This window comes from Pseudopodoces humilis, chromosome 29 (genome assembly GCF_049639895.1).
Source record: "Pseudopodoces humilis isolate 2021_Gansu_Grassland_sample_001 chromosome 29, ASM4963989v1, whole genome shotgun sequence".
Classification (NCBI taxonomy): Eukaryota; Metazoa; Chordata; class Aves; order Passeriformes; family Paridae; genus Pseudopodoces; species Pseudopodoces humilis.
The window spans coordinates 2,901,633-2,917,213 of NC_142228.1; the positions used below are offsets into that span (position 1 = coordinate 2,901,633).

The following is a 15,581-nucleotide window of genomic DNA, read 5'->3' on the forward strand; positions in this document are numbered from 1 at the left end:
CCGGTCCTTGGGCAGGTGGCAGCTGAATCCCGGGGGTCTCTGCCTCCCACCCCTCACTGCAGCCCTGCTCATTCAGTTGCTTGGCCCCGGGGATGGGGCTGGAGTCGCAGATAAACTGTGGCCTCTCTAATCCCTGTCTGCTGCTTTATTCCCAAGGAACTGTCAATCTTGCACAGCTCAGACACCCCAGGCACCAGTGGGACCCTACATCAGTGCCTCCTCTGGACTGCCCCTGCTCCAGGGCTGCCCTGGCAGGTGGCTGCCCATCCCCACAGGGCGGCCCTGTGCCCATCACGCAAGTGTCCACATCCCAAGCGGATTATCTGCATTTGGAAACCCCTAATCCGTTTGCACGCTTGGCTCAGACACCGTCCCCACTCCTCCCCACTGTGCTGTGGCCCCGGGCAAGGAGCAAAGCCACCCCGTGACCTCCTTTTGGAGCCACAAACAACCTCATGGCCCAGCACAGGCAGAAAGCAAGGGCTGCAGCCCCGCAGGGCTGGCAGGGGCAGAAGGAGAGGGACAGGATGTCAGCAAATGTCCCTTGCCCCAGTTGCTGCTGCTGCTGCAGGGTTTCAGCAGCCCAGCACAGGGCCCTTTCTCCTGCTGCACATCAGGATCCACGAGTTCCCAGCCTGCTGCTACCCAGAGCATTGAGAGCAGGAACCCTGGGTTAGTTGGTTGACCCCATTATTCAGGGCTGGCCCCTGGCTGAGTGGGGCAGGTGCCATCAGGGATGCAGTGGGTCCAGGGAGATAAGAAACCCCTGATCCACAGGAAAATGGAATGAGACACTGTTCCTGACACCACACGGTTGTGGCAATGCAGATGGGTTAGAGAATTCCCAAGTCCTGGGTTCTCAACTCCATCCTGCAGCTGCCAGAGGGGAGCTGGTACCTGCCGGGGCAGGAGAAGGGGGTCCCTGCCAGTGAACTGCCCCCCACCCACAGCACCCTGGGCTGCACTGCTGAGGCAGGCAATGATCCAACACAGGGATCCTGGGAGCAGGAATGAGTCTGTGGGGTCTGGGCAGAGCCCTGGTTTGGTTTGACAGTGAAATGGAGGGGTCCTGGAAGGGGGCTGGTTTGCAAAGCAGGGACACAGTCAGCTCAGACCTGAGCAGGATGCTCCAGGGCACACAGAGGGCAGAGAAGGCTCCAGGGCACCTCCAGCACCTCAAACCATCCAGCACAGCCAGTTCTACATGACCTGCATGAACAATCCCACTAATCCTGCTCTGACAGAGAAATAATCTCTCCCTCTCGGCCTCACCAGAGCACAAATGCTGGAATGATCCTGTTCTCTGTGGTATTGCAGAGGGCTAGGGGTGCAGGTGCTGGGGTGGGATCCACTGGGGCCCTGTGGGCAGAGCGTGTCAGTGCCACCAGCCAGCGCTCCCAGCCTCATACACCCACCCAGCAGTGGTGCCCCTGCTGCCCCCAGCCTCAGCTCCAGCCCGGTCACCTCCAGCCAGAGCCCACCTACCACCCCCAGGGCAGAAGCACCCGCAGGGGCCCCAGTGCAGCCCCAGACACCCTGGGCTGAGAGCAGCCAGAGCAGGGCCCCAGTGCAGCCGTGTCCTCCCACGCTGGCACCGGCATTTCCTTTACACAAGCGGAGGAGACCCAGGCACGTCTCTGGGGCAGAGAAAGCAACCACGGGCTGGGACACGGCGCTTTCCCCCCGTGTGGCTCAGGCAGGGCCCGGGAAGGGGCAGCTGCCCACGCGTGCCGGGCAGGTGCGGCAGCGCTGGAGCCGCTTCACGCCGAGCAAACCGCAGCTGCGGCACCGCGGCCGAACTGCGCTGACGGAGGCCCCAGTTCCCGGAGCAGGGTCAGGCAGAGCCACGCTCACACCCCACAGCACGTCGCTTCAGGGCCTTTATTTTGGAGAAAGTTAAAGCCTGTAGATACAGCAATAAAATATACAAAAAATAAAATTTTTTACAGTATTGAATGCTGCCCTGGGCTCCAGGGACTGCGGCTGGAGGCAGCTATGGTGAGTGAGCAGAGGGGCAAAGGGCCCTCATTGCCCCTCAGCGTCCCCAAAGACCCTCCATCCTGCTCCCACACAGCTTGGGGGGGCTTGCCCAGACCCCACAGCCATGGGGATCCTCCCCCCTGCCCTCTGGTTCCGTGCCCAGCAGCTGTGACGCAGCTTGCAGGGAGCAGCTCTCCCCCACCCCTTCACTGCTCATCCATGTCTGTTTGCCCACTGCATGGAAAGGGCAGGAGGGCTCCTCCAAGTTTGGAAAATGCAGGACCACAACCATCAACCCACCCAGAAGTCAGGACATCTGCACTTCACAACACCCATGTCACTGTCCTGCACTGCCCCACAGCAGGTTCCTCTCCTCACATCCACCTTCAACTTCTGCCCATTCCCACCTTAACTGTGAGGGCCAATCTCCAACAGAAATGCCACATGAAGCCCCCAAGAAGCTGCAGAGCCCATGCCTGGCCCCTCACAACCCAGGGAGAAAGGGACAGGCCAGGTGCCAGCCATGCTGGTTCCCCCAGTTCCCCAGGGTCCAACTGGTCTAACTCAGCACAGTGCTGGAAGCAAGACCATGCTCTCAGCACCAGCCTGGCCACAGACAAGCCAGGGCAGCCCCTGTGGCTCTACCCAGCTCCCAAAGTGGGCCACAGCTGCAAATGCTGTTTACACACAAGTGCCATTACTGGGCAGCAGCTCTGCCCTACCCCAGGGACACGCACCATCCCAAAAGGAGCCCAGGCTGCTGGCATTGGCCAGACCGCTGTGCCTGAAGCAGGAAGCTGGGGACAAGCACAAGCCATTCCCAAACCTCTGGTCTCCCAGCAAACCCATGCTGAGGCCAGCAGGGGCAGTGCCTGCTGAGTCCAGGGCAGGAGCACCTGGATACATCCACTTGCAACTGCAAGCCCTGTACTGGTCATCCTGGCCAAAACCAGGGCCAGGTGGGTGCAGAGTGAGCACTCAACCCAGCACCCTGCAAGCTCTAGGATGTGCTGGGAGCAGTAGGGCAGACCCCACCATATGGCAAATCCCCTCTGCAGTTCCAGACTTGTAGGGTCCTGTGGGTTTGGGTGCAGGCAGTCAGGGCAGCAGCTTCCAGCAGCAGGACCGGGGCTGTGGAAGCGTTTGTAGGAACTGTGGCTGCAATCGGAGGCAAATAGGCACTTGAATGAGCAAAAATAATAGAAAACTGTTATGGAAGGAAATAGAAAAAGGTTCATCCCCCTCCCCCAAAGATGAGCGGCACCACCCTGGAGAGGGGCTGCTCTGTGGGGTCAGGTGAGGACCTGACCCATTCAGGGAGCCAGGCCCGCGGCTGTTCCCGAGGGCAGGCCCGCAGCAGCTGCAGCCGAGTGGGACAAATCCGGGGGAGCGCTCTGGAGGCGGGAAGGCTGAGCCCAGGGAGGGCCCCGCGCGCCGGCGCAGCCCCTCACATGGGCGAGGACGCACACTCTGGGGTCAGCTCCATGTCGAAGGTCAGCGACTCTGCGGGCAGACACAGCCAGGGTTACGGGGCCCGCGTGTGGCCGCAGCCAGGGCCCCCTGCAGCCCCCCCTGACTCACCGAACTGCCCACCCGCGTTGTTCTCTGCGCCCTCGCTGCTGTTGCCGAACTGCATGAGCGAGTCCAGGGTGCGCGGGGACATGGGCAGGTCGATGGTGTTGCTGAAGGAGGTGCTGTCCGAAGGAGAAGCACAGAAACCTCCGGAGTCAGGGCCTGGCCAGAGCTCTCTAACACCCCCTCCACCCGCTGAGGGGCCCCTGGGCATGGCCCAGCGGCCCCCAGAGCTCTCCAGAGGAAAGGGGCCCCGGAGGGGAAGAACAGGGCTGTGGTTTGGGCAGCAGCCGGAGCCTGGCTCAGCCCCCACTGTCACCCCAGGCTGGGAACCCCACAGTAACCAAGCAAAGCTCGGATGGAGGTACAAAGAAAGGAAGGAAACCTCTCCCTCAAGCAAGGCTGAGCACACAAACCCCCCTCCCCAGCACTGACAGACAGCCCCCAGGAACACTCACGGGGTGACACAGATGAACTTGGTCTTCAGGTACGGAGCAGCACCTGCAAGGAGGGAGAAGCTCCGTCATCAGCCACACAAAGACGAGCCCTTCTCTCTGCCCCCGGGAACACAGGCAGTGCCCACCCTCTGCCCATACCCAATTGGACCCCATAGCTGGTCCCACACTGTGGCTGTGCCCTCCAGGGATGGCACAGAGTCCTGGCTGGTGACAGCTAGTGCTGTCCCCAGAGCCTCCCTGTGACCAAGGAGCCACAGAAAGCCAACGACTACCTGAGTCCGTCGCCTCTGAGTGCTCCTGGCTCTCGGAGCGGCAGTACTTTCCAAACGCCTCCTCCTTGGGGATGTCTGGGTACAGGTACACCAGTGGGGACACCAGGATGTTGGTGGCATCCATGATTTTGTAGCCCATGATGATCTCCGCAAACGACATGTTGTTCAGCTGCTGCTTGGTGTAAGGCTCCACCGACTGGATCTGTGTCTTCCCTGTGCAAGGAAGGAGAATTTTGGCACAGAACAAAGGCAGGGCTGCATTCAGACACTCCTGGAGCAGTAGGGACAAGATGGGCCTGGGGCTGTGTTTAGCCCTACCAGGCACACAGCAGACCATGGGGCAGGATTGGGACCTGAATGTGTTCAGTGCCATAGAAAACTGTGCCCATGGGCAGCACGTGGGCACAGACACTCAGCAAAGACCAGCAAAGGGTGGCTAGGCTCAGAAGCTAACCCAAGCTTGTTGGGACAAGGACAAAGGACAAGTGTTTATCAGGGCATCCAAGCCCCCTCTAGAATGCCAAGCCAGGCACCCAGGGTACTGAGAGTAAAGCTCGTACCACTGATGTCCTTCTCCACCCACGTGAAGGTGATGCCACCTTCCTTGCTGCTCTCGCTGAAGCGCAGCAGAAAGGTCCCTGGGGGCTTGGTGCTCAGGATAGCTCGCTCCCGCTCCTTGCTGATGAACCCCATGATGTACCTGGGCAGGAGGAAACAAGAACAACAGATGTGGGTCAGGGCACAGGAGCAGCTCCTCCAGGATGTAAACCCTGCCAGCTCTGCTTAACAGCAGAACTCAGCCTGGCCACTGACATTTTATGGATTCCCAGGTGAGTTTGCATTCTGAACCAGCAAAAAGTATCCCAGGACAGCATACCCGTACATGGACAAGGCACCCCACGCCATCAGGATGGAACCTGTGGAACCCCCTCCAAGGCCCAGCCTAACCATAGGCTCTGGGCTGGCACTCACCCTTCATTCCACAATGCCAGGATGTACTTCTTCACCAAGTCAATGATGTTGTCCAGCCAGACCCAGAAAGAGAAGCCTTTGCCAGCCATGTTCTCCTGAGGAAAAGGAAGAGAGGCTGCTAGCACAGCTTGGAAGAAGGGAACAGCCAAGGGAAGGTGCTTGAAAAGAGAGGAAATTCTACCTTGCAGAACTTGGCCCAGGTGATCTGACAGCCAGAGTAATTCACACCTGGTCCTGGCAAAGAAAAAAGAACACAACCATTTAAATAGAGCTGTCCTCCCAAAGACACCATTTCCAGGGTTTGTGCCATTTCGGAGAAAACCAAGCAACTGAAAATTACTCAGGCCAAAAGCCCTCAGGCCAAACACAGGACCTCACTCTTGGATGACATGTAAAGATGGGGAATCACCCCAGGGGACAACAGGGATGGGTAGGACCCCATGCCATGTCACCCTGCACTTACCCAGCAGTTTTTCTGCCAGCGTGGTCAGCTGCTCGATGCTGAGCCCGCGCTTTGTGGTGGAGGAGAACTGCCAGCTCAGCACCTCTGCCACCTGGTCCCAGGTCCCAATGGGCGGCTTAGTGAAGAAGTTCACGTTCTGCACGAGGGAACACACAGCCCTGAGCGGGACATGCGACAGGAGCAGGGCCAGGTACTGCCTCAGCCTCGCTCCCCAGCCTCAGTTTCCCTCTCTCACCCTGACACCCCCATCCTGACACCCGCCCTGCTGTCCTCCCACACCAGCCCTACCTTGGGGTTGTTGGTCAGCATGTTGTACCACAGGATGGATGCCCAGGCATTGGGCATCTGGCAGATGTTGGAGATGACCACCACAGGCAATGAGTGGGTCTGCAAAGAAAGGATGTGACCATGGGTTGGGACAACTCCAAGGCTCCACCCAGGCCCGTGCCAGTGAAAGGCAGTGACCCATGCCTCACCTCCAGGTCGATCTTCAGCCCCTGGTGATACACCTCTGTCTCAAAAGTGATGAGGTGCAGCTCCTCAGTGACTATCAGCGAGGCCTGGGGCAGAAGGGGACACCATGAGCACCCCAAGACACCCTGAGCCCAACACACAACCACCAGACCTAGCAGGGCCACTCAGGGCTGGCTTGGCAAGCTGCCAGTGTGCCAATCGGTGCTGGTGGACCGCCTGCCTCAGGGCAGGACTCCTGCATTCCCTCCCAGCTCAGCTGCCCCTGTAATGGCCAGACCCCCTGCCAGGGACCCAAACACTCACATCACAGTTGGCTCGGCCTCCATTCCCACACCGCTGCTCCCGCAGGGTCTGCAGAGAGAGGAACAGGCTGTAGCAACACCACAATGACATGTGGTGGAACAGGAGCAGCTCAGGAGCTCATGGTACCCACCAGGTGTTTGAACTCTGCTGAGAGGCTGCCATTGTTCGACTCCTCCATGTTCATGACCTTGGTGTTGGTCCCCAGGATATTAAACTTCCGGGACCTGGGAAGAGGAAAGAGTGTGGCTGAGAGGGCTGTCTTGGAGTGAATGTGTGCTAGGATGTTTGCCAGGAATAAAAGCAGAAACAAGGAAAAAGGACCACAGCAAACAGTGCACTTACCCCCGAAGTGCTGCAACATCCCCGGAGTCCCTAGAAAAGGGGCAAGAGACACCAGGTCATGGCAGTGGCCCTCCTACCCTGATGCACACAAGTTGGTGTGCAGTGCTGGCTACATCCCAGCACAAGTTCCATGAGCCCCGCAGGCCTTCCCCCCATGTGGGGGTGAACCCTCGGGACTCAGCACCACCCTGCACCCTCCCCTTCAACTGGGGGCCACACTGGCCCTCGTTGTGGAGATTGAGCCCAATCCAAGGACAGCAGGAATCAGCCCCATCCCAGTGCCACTGGAAGGGAAGCACAGGACTCACTTGTCAATGCAGACTTTGATTTTCAGCTGATAGTTCAATTCTGGAAACTTGACCAACAACCTGCAAGAGGCAGCAGACACAGAGCATGAACAACCTGTGCACAGAAACTGCTCCTGTTCCACAGGGCACCTGGCACAGCCAGCAATATGGAGCAGCTCCTCCAGCAGCCCTGGGCACACCTTCACACCGGCCTGGGACATGTTAGCCCTGACACCTGTCCCCAGAACCAGGGAGGTGCTGATGCTCCCCTGAGCATCCCAAGGAGCTTGTTTGGGCTGCTGACTGCCCACACCAGGCTCTGAACAAACACTCTCCACACTACTCTGAGCCAGAGGCTGCCATGGAGGCACAGCTGGGAAAGGGCAAGGAAGCTCCAGGCAGAGCCTGGTGTCAGAGCAGCCTCCTTCCACGAAGGCTGGCAGGGAACAGGGCCCAGCTGAGCAGCAGGGGGACCAGGGATGTGCTGATGCTTCCTACTCCCACAACAGGATTTACCAGAACCCGGCGGATCCCCAGCCAGCCCCGTGCTGAGTCATGTGGGCAGCACTCCAGCCCACCGGGATCATCCCTCTGGGATCTATCCTGCTGGTATCCATCCCTTCCCAGCACTAGTGCTCCCCAGGAAAGCAGGGGCTGCATCTGCAGCATCATCTCCAGAGAGCAATCCCACGCTGCCCTCCCTGCTCAGCTCCACTCCCTCACCTGCAGGAGGTGACCCACCTGACTTTGGTGGTGAACTGCACGCCTGTCTTGATGACAAGGGGTCGGTCAGGGTGCATGGGCATGCAGGGCTGCCTCTCCACGACAAAAGCACTGCAGGAACAGCACAGAGGGCACAGTCAGATCCTCACTGCCCACCCTCCACCCATGGCCATGACTGGGATTGCCTGCAGCTCCTGCCTGCCCTCAGCACCTTTTCATCAGGTTCCTGAACAGCTCCACAATCCGCTCCTCCAGCATGGGCCGGTGCTGGACGATTGGGTCACCCTTATAGGATACTTTTTGCTGCAGTTCTTCCAACTTCTTGATCTGTTGCCGGGTCTGTAGCTGTGATTCAGCAAGAGAGGTTATCCTAGGGAGATAACGCAGGGAGAACCAGCATTAGCTCTGGCTGCCAAACCCACACCATCCAGCCTGCGGAGCCCTCCTCTTCCTATGCAAGAACACACTCTCCATGCCAAACCAGTCAAGAACTGAGTGTGTCTGTGGCTCCAAGCCCAGAGCATTTTTCTAGGCCATGCATTTTAAACAAAACGTGTACGTGCACAGGTGACTCCAGGGCCAGAAATTTTCCAGCAGCCTCAGAGTCCCCCAGGCATGGAGCTGGGGACAATGGGACACCTTTCCAGCACCGTGCCCACCATCGTAGCTCAGTCTAAACTGCAGGCTAAATTCATGTGTGCAAGCATCAGAAACCATTTTGCAAGGACATTTCCAGAGACCAAGAGCTCATTCCCACAGCAGGTGTGTGAGTACCACTGCTCTGGGGACTGACACAGTCCCAGCCAGCTCTCACCAGTTCTCGAGCCGGTCCAGGCAGATATTGGGTGGGCCACCAATGCAGGCAATCTGCTGCCGCCTCTTCCAGTCTGCCAGTTCCTCATCTGCCAGCATCTTCTGCACATACTCCATGGCTGACAACAGCCCAGCCAGCTCGCTCACTATGCCCTGCCAAGAGAGAAAGCAGAACCTTCAGCACCCTGTGACTTCCCCCACAGACCCACAGGTTTCACATTCACAGGCAAGGAAGAAGTCGCTCAGGGCTGTGCTTGCTGCACTGACCCTGGTTCTGGCCATGCAGGAACTACCAAACTCCAACCCTGAAGAAGGAGGATCTGCACCCAGAGCAATCTGGAGAGCCACTTTCCCCACCTACCCTGCGCATCTGGTCCAGCGCCGTCAGCATCTGCTCCAGCTGCTGCATCTTCTGCCGGGTCACTGACTGGTTGTTCCCGTTCAGGTCCTGCATGTCTGTGCAGAGGTGAGAAGCTTCAGCCACACACATGGACTCTTCCCACCTTCTCAAGTGCCACAACAACACAACGCTTCCACAGCAAAGTGCAGGCAACCTATAGCCAAGCAGGAATCTGGCACAGCCTCCAAGCACCTCTGTGGCTCTCCTGCACCCACAGAGGCCAATCCCTCCCCATCCCACAGCAAAGCTCAGTTCAGCTCCCTCAAGGGCACCATCAGTGGCAGAAACAGAAGACCAAGTTTCTCCAATTGCCATGCAAATGCCCTGAGTCTGAGCACACTCCTGATGGGAGTGGAGGTTGGAACACCTCTCCAGCAAGTTTCCTTGCAGGAACACACTGTGGTTTGCAGATGCTAATGAGCTGTCATTACCTCCTTGGCTTTTCAAAGTCTTGTAGTTAAAATCAAAGTCATCCTGGAGATTTTCTACTACTTTCATCTTCTGCTCCAGATCCTGCAAGGCATGAGATGTGATTTCATTCAAAGCACTCAAGAACCATGGTGGGGACAGCAGAAGGTGCCCAGGCAGACACATACCTGCACCCTCTTCCTGACATCCTGCAGGTGCTGCTCCAGCATCTGCTGCTTCTCTGTCACCACAGCTGCTGTTGGATGTGTTGCCTGTCCCCCTTGCTGCAGAGGGGACAAGAAAGGCATAAGGACATGGCTGTAACCTGGGGATGCTCCCTCCCAGCCTGAGGAGGTTCGGTAGAGTCTTCAGCCTGTCACTAACACACACTGGCAGCTTGCTGCTCACTTCAGCATCAGCTCCAGGGCAGCACAGGGTCAGGGAGAGGAAAGATGGGGGCACCCAGCTCACCACACCCAGCCAGAACACCCAGACTGTGTCCTGGCTGTCGGGAATCAGGATGGAGGCCCTGGGATACCTGGCTACTGACCTGGGCAGCAGTGGCAGCTGTCTGGAGGAGCCGGGACTCTTCCCAGAGGCAGCGAGCCACGATGCGGGCTATTTCCATTGGCTTCTCCAAGTATCTGCTCTGTAAAGGGTCAAACACCCCATGGTCAGCAGGCACAAGGCAACCCCTAGGATCTCCACATCCTTGAGAGCTGTGAATAGTGAGGTGTGCCAAGGAACTGCTTGGACTCTCACCAGCTCTCCCACCATGCCTACCCCTGCCAAGCTGGCACTTCCCACCTCACCTGCAGGAACTGCTTGATGCGGCGCAGGTTGTGCTGGTACAGGACGTTGGACTCCTGCAGAAAGCGGCTGTACTGCTGGTCGATCTCCCCCAGCAGGTTGTGGAACACCAGTGTGGCGTGCGACTCCTTGCTGGCAGCGTATGCCCTGCACAAGAGAGGGAGAGCCCTGAGTGCCTGGTGTGGGGCAAGGGCAAAGCAGGGGGGCTCTGCTCACAGCCACCATCCCCTGTGCAACTTACAGAATCACTGAATCATTTAGGTAGGAAAAGACCTCTAAGATTGAGTCCAGCTTGAGACTAATCAGCATCTGGTCAAGTAGAACAGAGCACCAGGCACAGTGCACACCAGCACCTGATGTCTGTGAGCACGTCCCACATGCTCATGGACAGGATCCAGGGATCAGTACTCTGTGTCAGCCAGCCCTGCATGGGGACATCCCCCTGCTTCAGAGCTACCTCTTCTCCTGGTCCAGGCTCTAACACAGTGCACAAAGTCCCACTCCATGCATAGTCCTGCTTCCCTCAATGCCACATAAGCCTCAGGGAGAGAGGCCAGTCCCTGGGCCAGGGGCCCAGGGAAAGTGACAGAACTCCTCCAGCCCACTTGAGCCCCTACAGGTGAGTGTTACAAGCAAAGTCCCCTCACTGGCATTTCAAAGGGGCTTACCAGTCCTGGCTTTCAATCCACGGGGCCAGGAACTGCCGAAGCTCCATGGGGAAGCTGTCACTGTAGAGCTGGTGGAGCTGCTCCAGGTACCGCGTGTCGAGCTGCTGCAGCTGGTTCCACTGCGCCATCCTGGCCAGCTCCGGAGACCTGAGGGACGGGCACACAGGTGGCTCAGAGCTGGCTCCCAGTGGGCTCCTGGCTCCCTCCTGCCAGGACCCAGCTGTGACAACTGCAACACCCTGAAAAGGGTTCTCTCTGGCCAGAACCAGAGTCAGCCAGGGCACGAGCCCAGGGCACAGTGCTCCAGGACAGCTGGCACAGGCAGGCTGGTCACTGGCAACAGGTAGGAACGAGGCTTTTATTTGGTCTCGAAGGCACCCCTGGTCAGCCCTGCCGGGAGGCAGGGAAGAGGCTGTGGAGCTTACAGTAAGTGCGGAAGGCGGAGACTGCCAGGAAACTACAGAAACAAGGAAGGAGCAATTTTCAAGTTCACGACTTGCATCAATGGAAATCAAACTGACACTAACGAGGGGACTCCAGCTGTGCTGGCAAATGAAGGCAGAGCTCCACGTGACACCAGCAGTCACTTCCCTGCATTAAGTGGTTTGCTTTTCCAAAACGTCCCTGCACTGAGTGATGCAGCATCACTGCATGGCCTGCCCTCCTGAGGGACTCTCTCCCCATTTGTCTGGGTGTGAAGGAAGAAAGGGAAAACATCCCCTGTGGGCTGAGGCACCAGGAGCGGACAGAGATTGGCACAGACATGGGAGTTAGAGAGGTTTTTAGTACTTCACGGCACTGAACGGCCCCAAAGGCAGGAGCAGCCTCCACAGGACATTAACCTTGACCTACAACCCTCTGGTGCAATCCTCAGAGAAATCCACATGAACCAAACCTGCTTTCAATAGAGCAACAAGTGAACATGAAAGGAGAGAGCCAGTGGCTGTGCAAGGTCCTGCCGACAACAGACTCCTACAGCCCTGGAGTCAGCCCTGGCTGATGTGACAGAGCCTCTGCGATGCTGCAGACCAAGGGCTGGGCTGTGAGCTGTGGGGCAGGGCTGTGTGTGGGGCAGCACAGCAGAGCCTCCATCCCACAGCAGGTTCAGCCCTTTGTGGCCAGTTCTCAGCTGCAGCAGCTCAGGGAATGCTCCCTCTGCCCCAGCAGCTGCAGGGCTCCTTCCATTCGGTCCTGGAGGCCACTCCTGCAGCATGAGTGGTGCCGCTGCTGGGAGAAAAAACCCGACAAGTGCACAGGCCATGCAAGAGCGACAGCCCGGCAGGGACTGCCCCGCCTGGACCGTGAGCTCAGCCGCCACCTCGCTTCCTATTGCGCCATGAACCGGGGACGGGGGGGGCTGCACCAGCCCCTCCGGAAACAGCAGCAGCCGCTGCCCCAGCCCAGCTCCTGCCACAGCCGTGTTTCCAGCTCTGGGGAGGACAGTGCTGCGGCAGCATGGCACAGCGGGCAGGCACCCGGGCAGCCCCTGCAGCGCCCGGTGTCAAGTGGCTCACAGGCGAACCTTCCCACCAGGCTGCAGAAACTGAACCAGATGCCACATCCGGACCCGTGATCCAAGCAGATGTTCCTCCTGAAAGCCACAATCTCGGCATTTCAGAGCAGTGCTGGAGCCGCAGTCTGAGAGCACCAAAGGGCCAAGAGCAAAGCTCCCAGGCTGCCACGCGGCAGCAGCACTTGGACAGGACTCAGCCACTTCCCACTGCCACAAACAGCAGCAGGACAAGCCAGCTTGCAGCACTAAACTCCAGCTCCTCCTGGCAACGAGGAGGGCAAAAGGCACACCAACATTCCTGGAGGAAAAGGGTCCATAAGACACTCCTTACGGCAGCAGCCACCACTATCAGGGAAGTTCTGACCCTGCCACTCCTGGAACCCCATGCAGAAGCCTTTGCCTGGCCAGCCCCACCAATGGGAAGCTATCCTTGCCTGGGTTAAAGATCTGAAGTTTGAACCTTTCTGATCCTGCCGGGCTTGCCCATCGCTGTGGTTTGCCTCTGTCTCTGGAATGGAGCCAGAGAGCAGCCGACATAGCCAGGACCAACACAGCATGATGCAAGCTCAGGGGTAAACATGCTGTCCAGAGCTCAGAGCAGAGCTGCTAAAAGTAGCTCAAGAGCTAAAGTTCACCTTTCTTTATCTCCCTGCAAGGGCAGAGCACAAGAGTCAGGCCCAGCTGCACAGTGTCACCTGCAGCCTCTGGGACAGCTCTGCACACTCCGACCACCCCACTGAAAATGGGGCTGCCCTGGAAGCAACGCTACAACTGCTTTCTGTCCACCCTCTCATCTCTGGGACACACCTGGGAACACCCTGCACGTGTGTCCCCACAACAAACAATGAGCCCTGGGGCAGTCACTGGAAAAGGCCTCAGAAGGACCCTGGGACTCAATGTCCCTTGCAGTGACACGAGTAGGATGAAGCTCAGTCACTGACAGCGTTGCGCAGGCCACATCATCCCGGTGCCATCACAAGGTCATGACAGATGCCATCAACAACACTTCACAGAGTCCCTGCACCAGCAGCAGGCACCTCGCTGCTCCCTCTTGCACACAGTCATCAACAGCCTGATGGAAAACTGTTTGACACAGCAGCCAGTCTCTGGCAGGACAAGAGCCAGTTTGGAAAGGCTGCTAGAAGAATTTGGCTCTGCTCCTCTAGAGTGATTTCAAAGCCAGCCTTGGAGGTGGAAAAGAGTGATGCAGAGATTTGCAGCAGGAGGAGGGAGATGGCTCTGGGCAACCTCACAACCACTGAGGCTGTGGGCTTGCTGTTCCTCATCACAGCTCTCCAAGGTCCATCCCAGCAGAGCTCCCACTGCAGCAGCTGTGAGTGACACTGTCACCATCCACCCCAGGGCACGGGACACCCAGCCCACCCCCCTGCTGTCCTCTGCCACCGCTGCTCCGGCAGCTCCAACAGATCCCCAGGAAGCAGAAGACTGGGGGAGCGACAGTGACAGCGATCACCGTCAGGGTGGAAGCGGGGTCTGCTCCCCGACGTGCCCACCAGGCAGGGCCAGTCCCTGCAGGTGCACAGGGGGCGGGCCCAGGGCAGCCCACCCCCCCAGTTCCAGCCACACTGACAGTGCCGTGTCTGTGTCCCTCCGACAGGAACGGGGGGTGCACCAGGGCCCGCGGGACAGGAGCCACCCAGCCACGGGCAGCACAGCCCCGGGAGCGGGGGCAGGAGCGGTGGGCAGCGCTGCCAGCCCCCGCACAGCTCTCGGGCGGCTCGCTCTCCCGAGCTGCAGAGCCCGCCTGCTCTGCTCGTCACAGCAGCACCCACGGGGACAGGAACCGAGGCAAGGCCCGGTCCGGGCAGGACACCCCGAGCTGCTGCTGCAGCCCAAGAGGCATGTGACAGCCCTGAGCTCGCAGCTCCACAGATCCCAGCCGGGTCTTTCAGCCCCGGTGTCCGGGACACCCTTTGGGCTCCCAGTCCTGGTTCTGAGTCCTGCCATCAACATAATGCTACCAGCGCCGGGACAAGCCGCACCACCCGTGCCTCTCTCCGCACGGGAACCCCGAAGCTGTGCCAGCCTCGGCCCAGCCCCAGCTGGACCCGGGCGGGCCGCGCCTCCTCTGGCCCTGCCGGTCCCGACGCTTTCCGCTCTCCGAGGTTCGGGTCTGTGCCGGACCGGGTGCGGTGTCAACCCGGAAGATCGGCCCGGCCGCACAGATCAACCCCGCTCCGCACCGGGGCTCGGCCCTCCCGTGAGGGGGGAACCGGGACAGGCCCCCCCCGCGTTGTCCCGCGATGCCGGCCCCCCCCCCCCCCTGGCCGGCCCGCGGGGCGGCCCCGGCCCCAAACCGGCCCGGGGGACAACGGTTCCCGGCGACGAGCAGCGCCCGCGCTCCTCCCAGGCTCACCGGCGGTCCCGGCGGGCGGGGCGGCGGCTCCCGGTGACGGCGACGATCGCGTCCGGCTGCGCCGAGGGACCGGACCTCCTGCGGCCCGGCTCCACCCCCCTCAGTGACGTCATTATCCAAACGCCAATGGCTACTCTGTGCTCCCACGGCCCCGCCCCAGCCGGCCTCTGACAGCCAATCAGCGCGGCCGTCGCGTAGCGCGTCACGGCGCGAGGCGAGGGGGCTGCCCCCGGCTATTCCCGGATGGCACCGCCTCCCGCCGCGGGGCTTCGCTAGGCAGAGGCGGTGCAGGGGCACGGGGGGGGGGACGGCTGCCGGGAACAGCCGTGCGGGAAACCCAGCTGAGTTCCGGGCAGCGCCGTGACGTCACGCGGTCGCCGCCGCCGCAGCCTCTTAAAGGGGCCGCGCCTCCTTGGCCGGGCCCGTGCGCCGCGCTGGGAGCAGCGCCCCCGCGTGGGGAAAAGGGGATCGGCCCCGTGGGGCAAACGGGGATCGGTCCCTGTGGGGCTGTGGGGATGGATCTCTGTGGGGATGGATCTCTGTGGGGCTGTGGGGATGGGTCCCTGTGGGGCTGTGGGGATGGGTCCCTGTAGGGATGGATCTCTGTGGGGCTGTGGGGATGGATCTCTGTGGGGCTGTGGGGATGGGTCCCTGTAGGGATGGATCTCTGTGGGGCTGTGGGGATGGATCTCTGTGGGGCTGTGGGGATGGGTCCCTGTAGGGATGGATCTCTGTGGGGCTGTGGG

At 59.8% G+C, this 15,581-nt stretch overlaps 1 protein-coding gene across 2 annotated transcripts; it reads right to left on the minus strand.

Annotated features, from left to right (window-relative positions):
• Window positions 1–1,867: 1,867 nt before the first annotated feature.
• On the minus strand, window positions 1,868–14,969 carry STAT3 (signal transducer and activator of transcription 3). Of its 2 annotated transcripts, none has more exons than XM_005531466.3 (24): window positions 14,836–14,969; window positions 10,946–11,092; window positions 10,280–10,424; window positions 10,018–10,116; window positions 9,656–9,751; window positions 9,491–9,572; window positions 9,021–9,115; window positions 8,661–8,812; window positions 8,058–8,216; window positions 7,865–7,957; window positions 7,145–7,204; window positions 6,837–6,866; window positions 6,625–6,718; window positions 6,495–6,542; window positions 6,194–6,277; window positions 6,006–6,104; window positions 5,718–5,853; window positions 5,436–5,488; window positions 5,255–5,349; window positions 4,843–4,982; window positions 4,283–4,495; window positions 4,011–4,053; window positions 3,562–3,674; window positions 1,868–3,483 (listed from the first exon to the last, which is right to left on the minus strand). In XM_005531466.3, exons 1-24 carry the CDS (start codon window positions 14,946–14,948, stop codon window positions 3,428–3,430), a joined length of 2,445 nt encoding a protein of 814 aa, XP_005531523.2. In that variant the 5' UTR covers window positions 14,949–14,969; the 3' UTR covers window positions 1,868–3,427. The 2 variants fall into 2 exon arrangements, with proteins under 2 accessions (XP_005531523.2, XP_014115654.2); XM_014260179.2 differs by having other exon boundaries at window positions 4,280–4,495.
• Window positions 14,970–15,581: the final 612 nt, after the last annotated feature.

Excerpts from the sequence above, each read along its gene's own strand:
- STAT3 (XM_014260179.2), bottom strand. The coding sequence starts at position 14,948 with ATGACGTCACTGAGGGGGGTGGAGCCGGGCCGCAGGAGGTCCGGTCCC. Across the intron at positions 7,205-7,864 it reads CAGTTCACCACCAAAGTCAG|GTTGTTGGTCAAGTTTCCAG; the intron begins GTGGGTCACCTC and ends TGCCTCTTGCAG. Across the intron at positions 6,719-6,836 it reads GATGTTGCAGCACTTCGGGG|GTCCCGGAAGTTTAATATCC; the intron begins GTAAGTGCACTG and ends TCCTCTTCCCAG.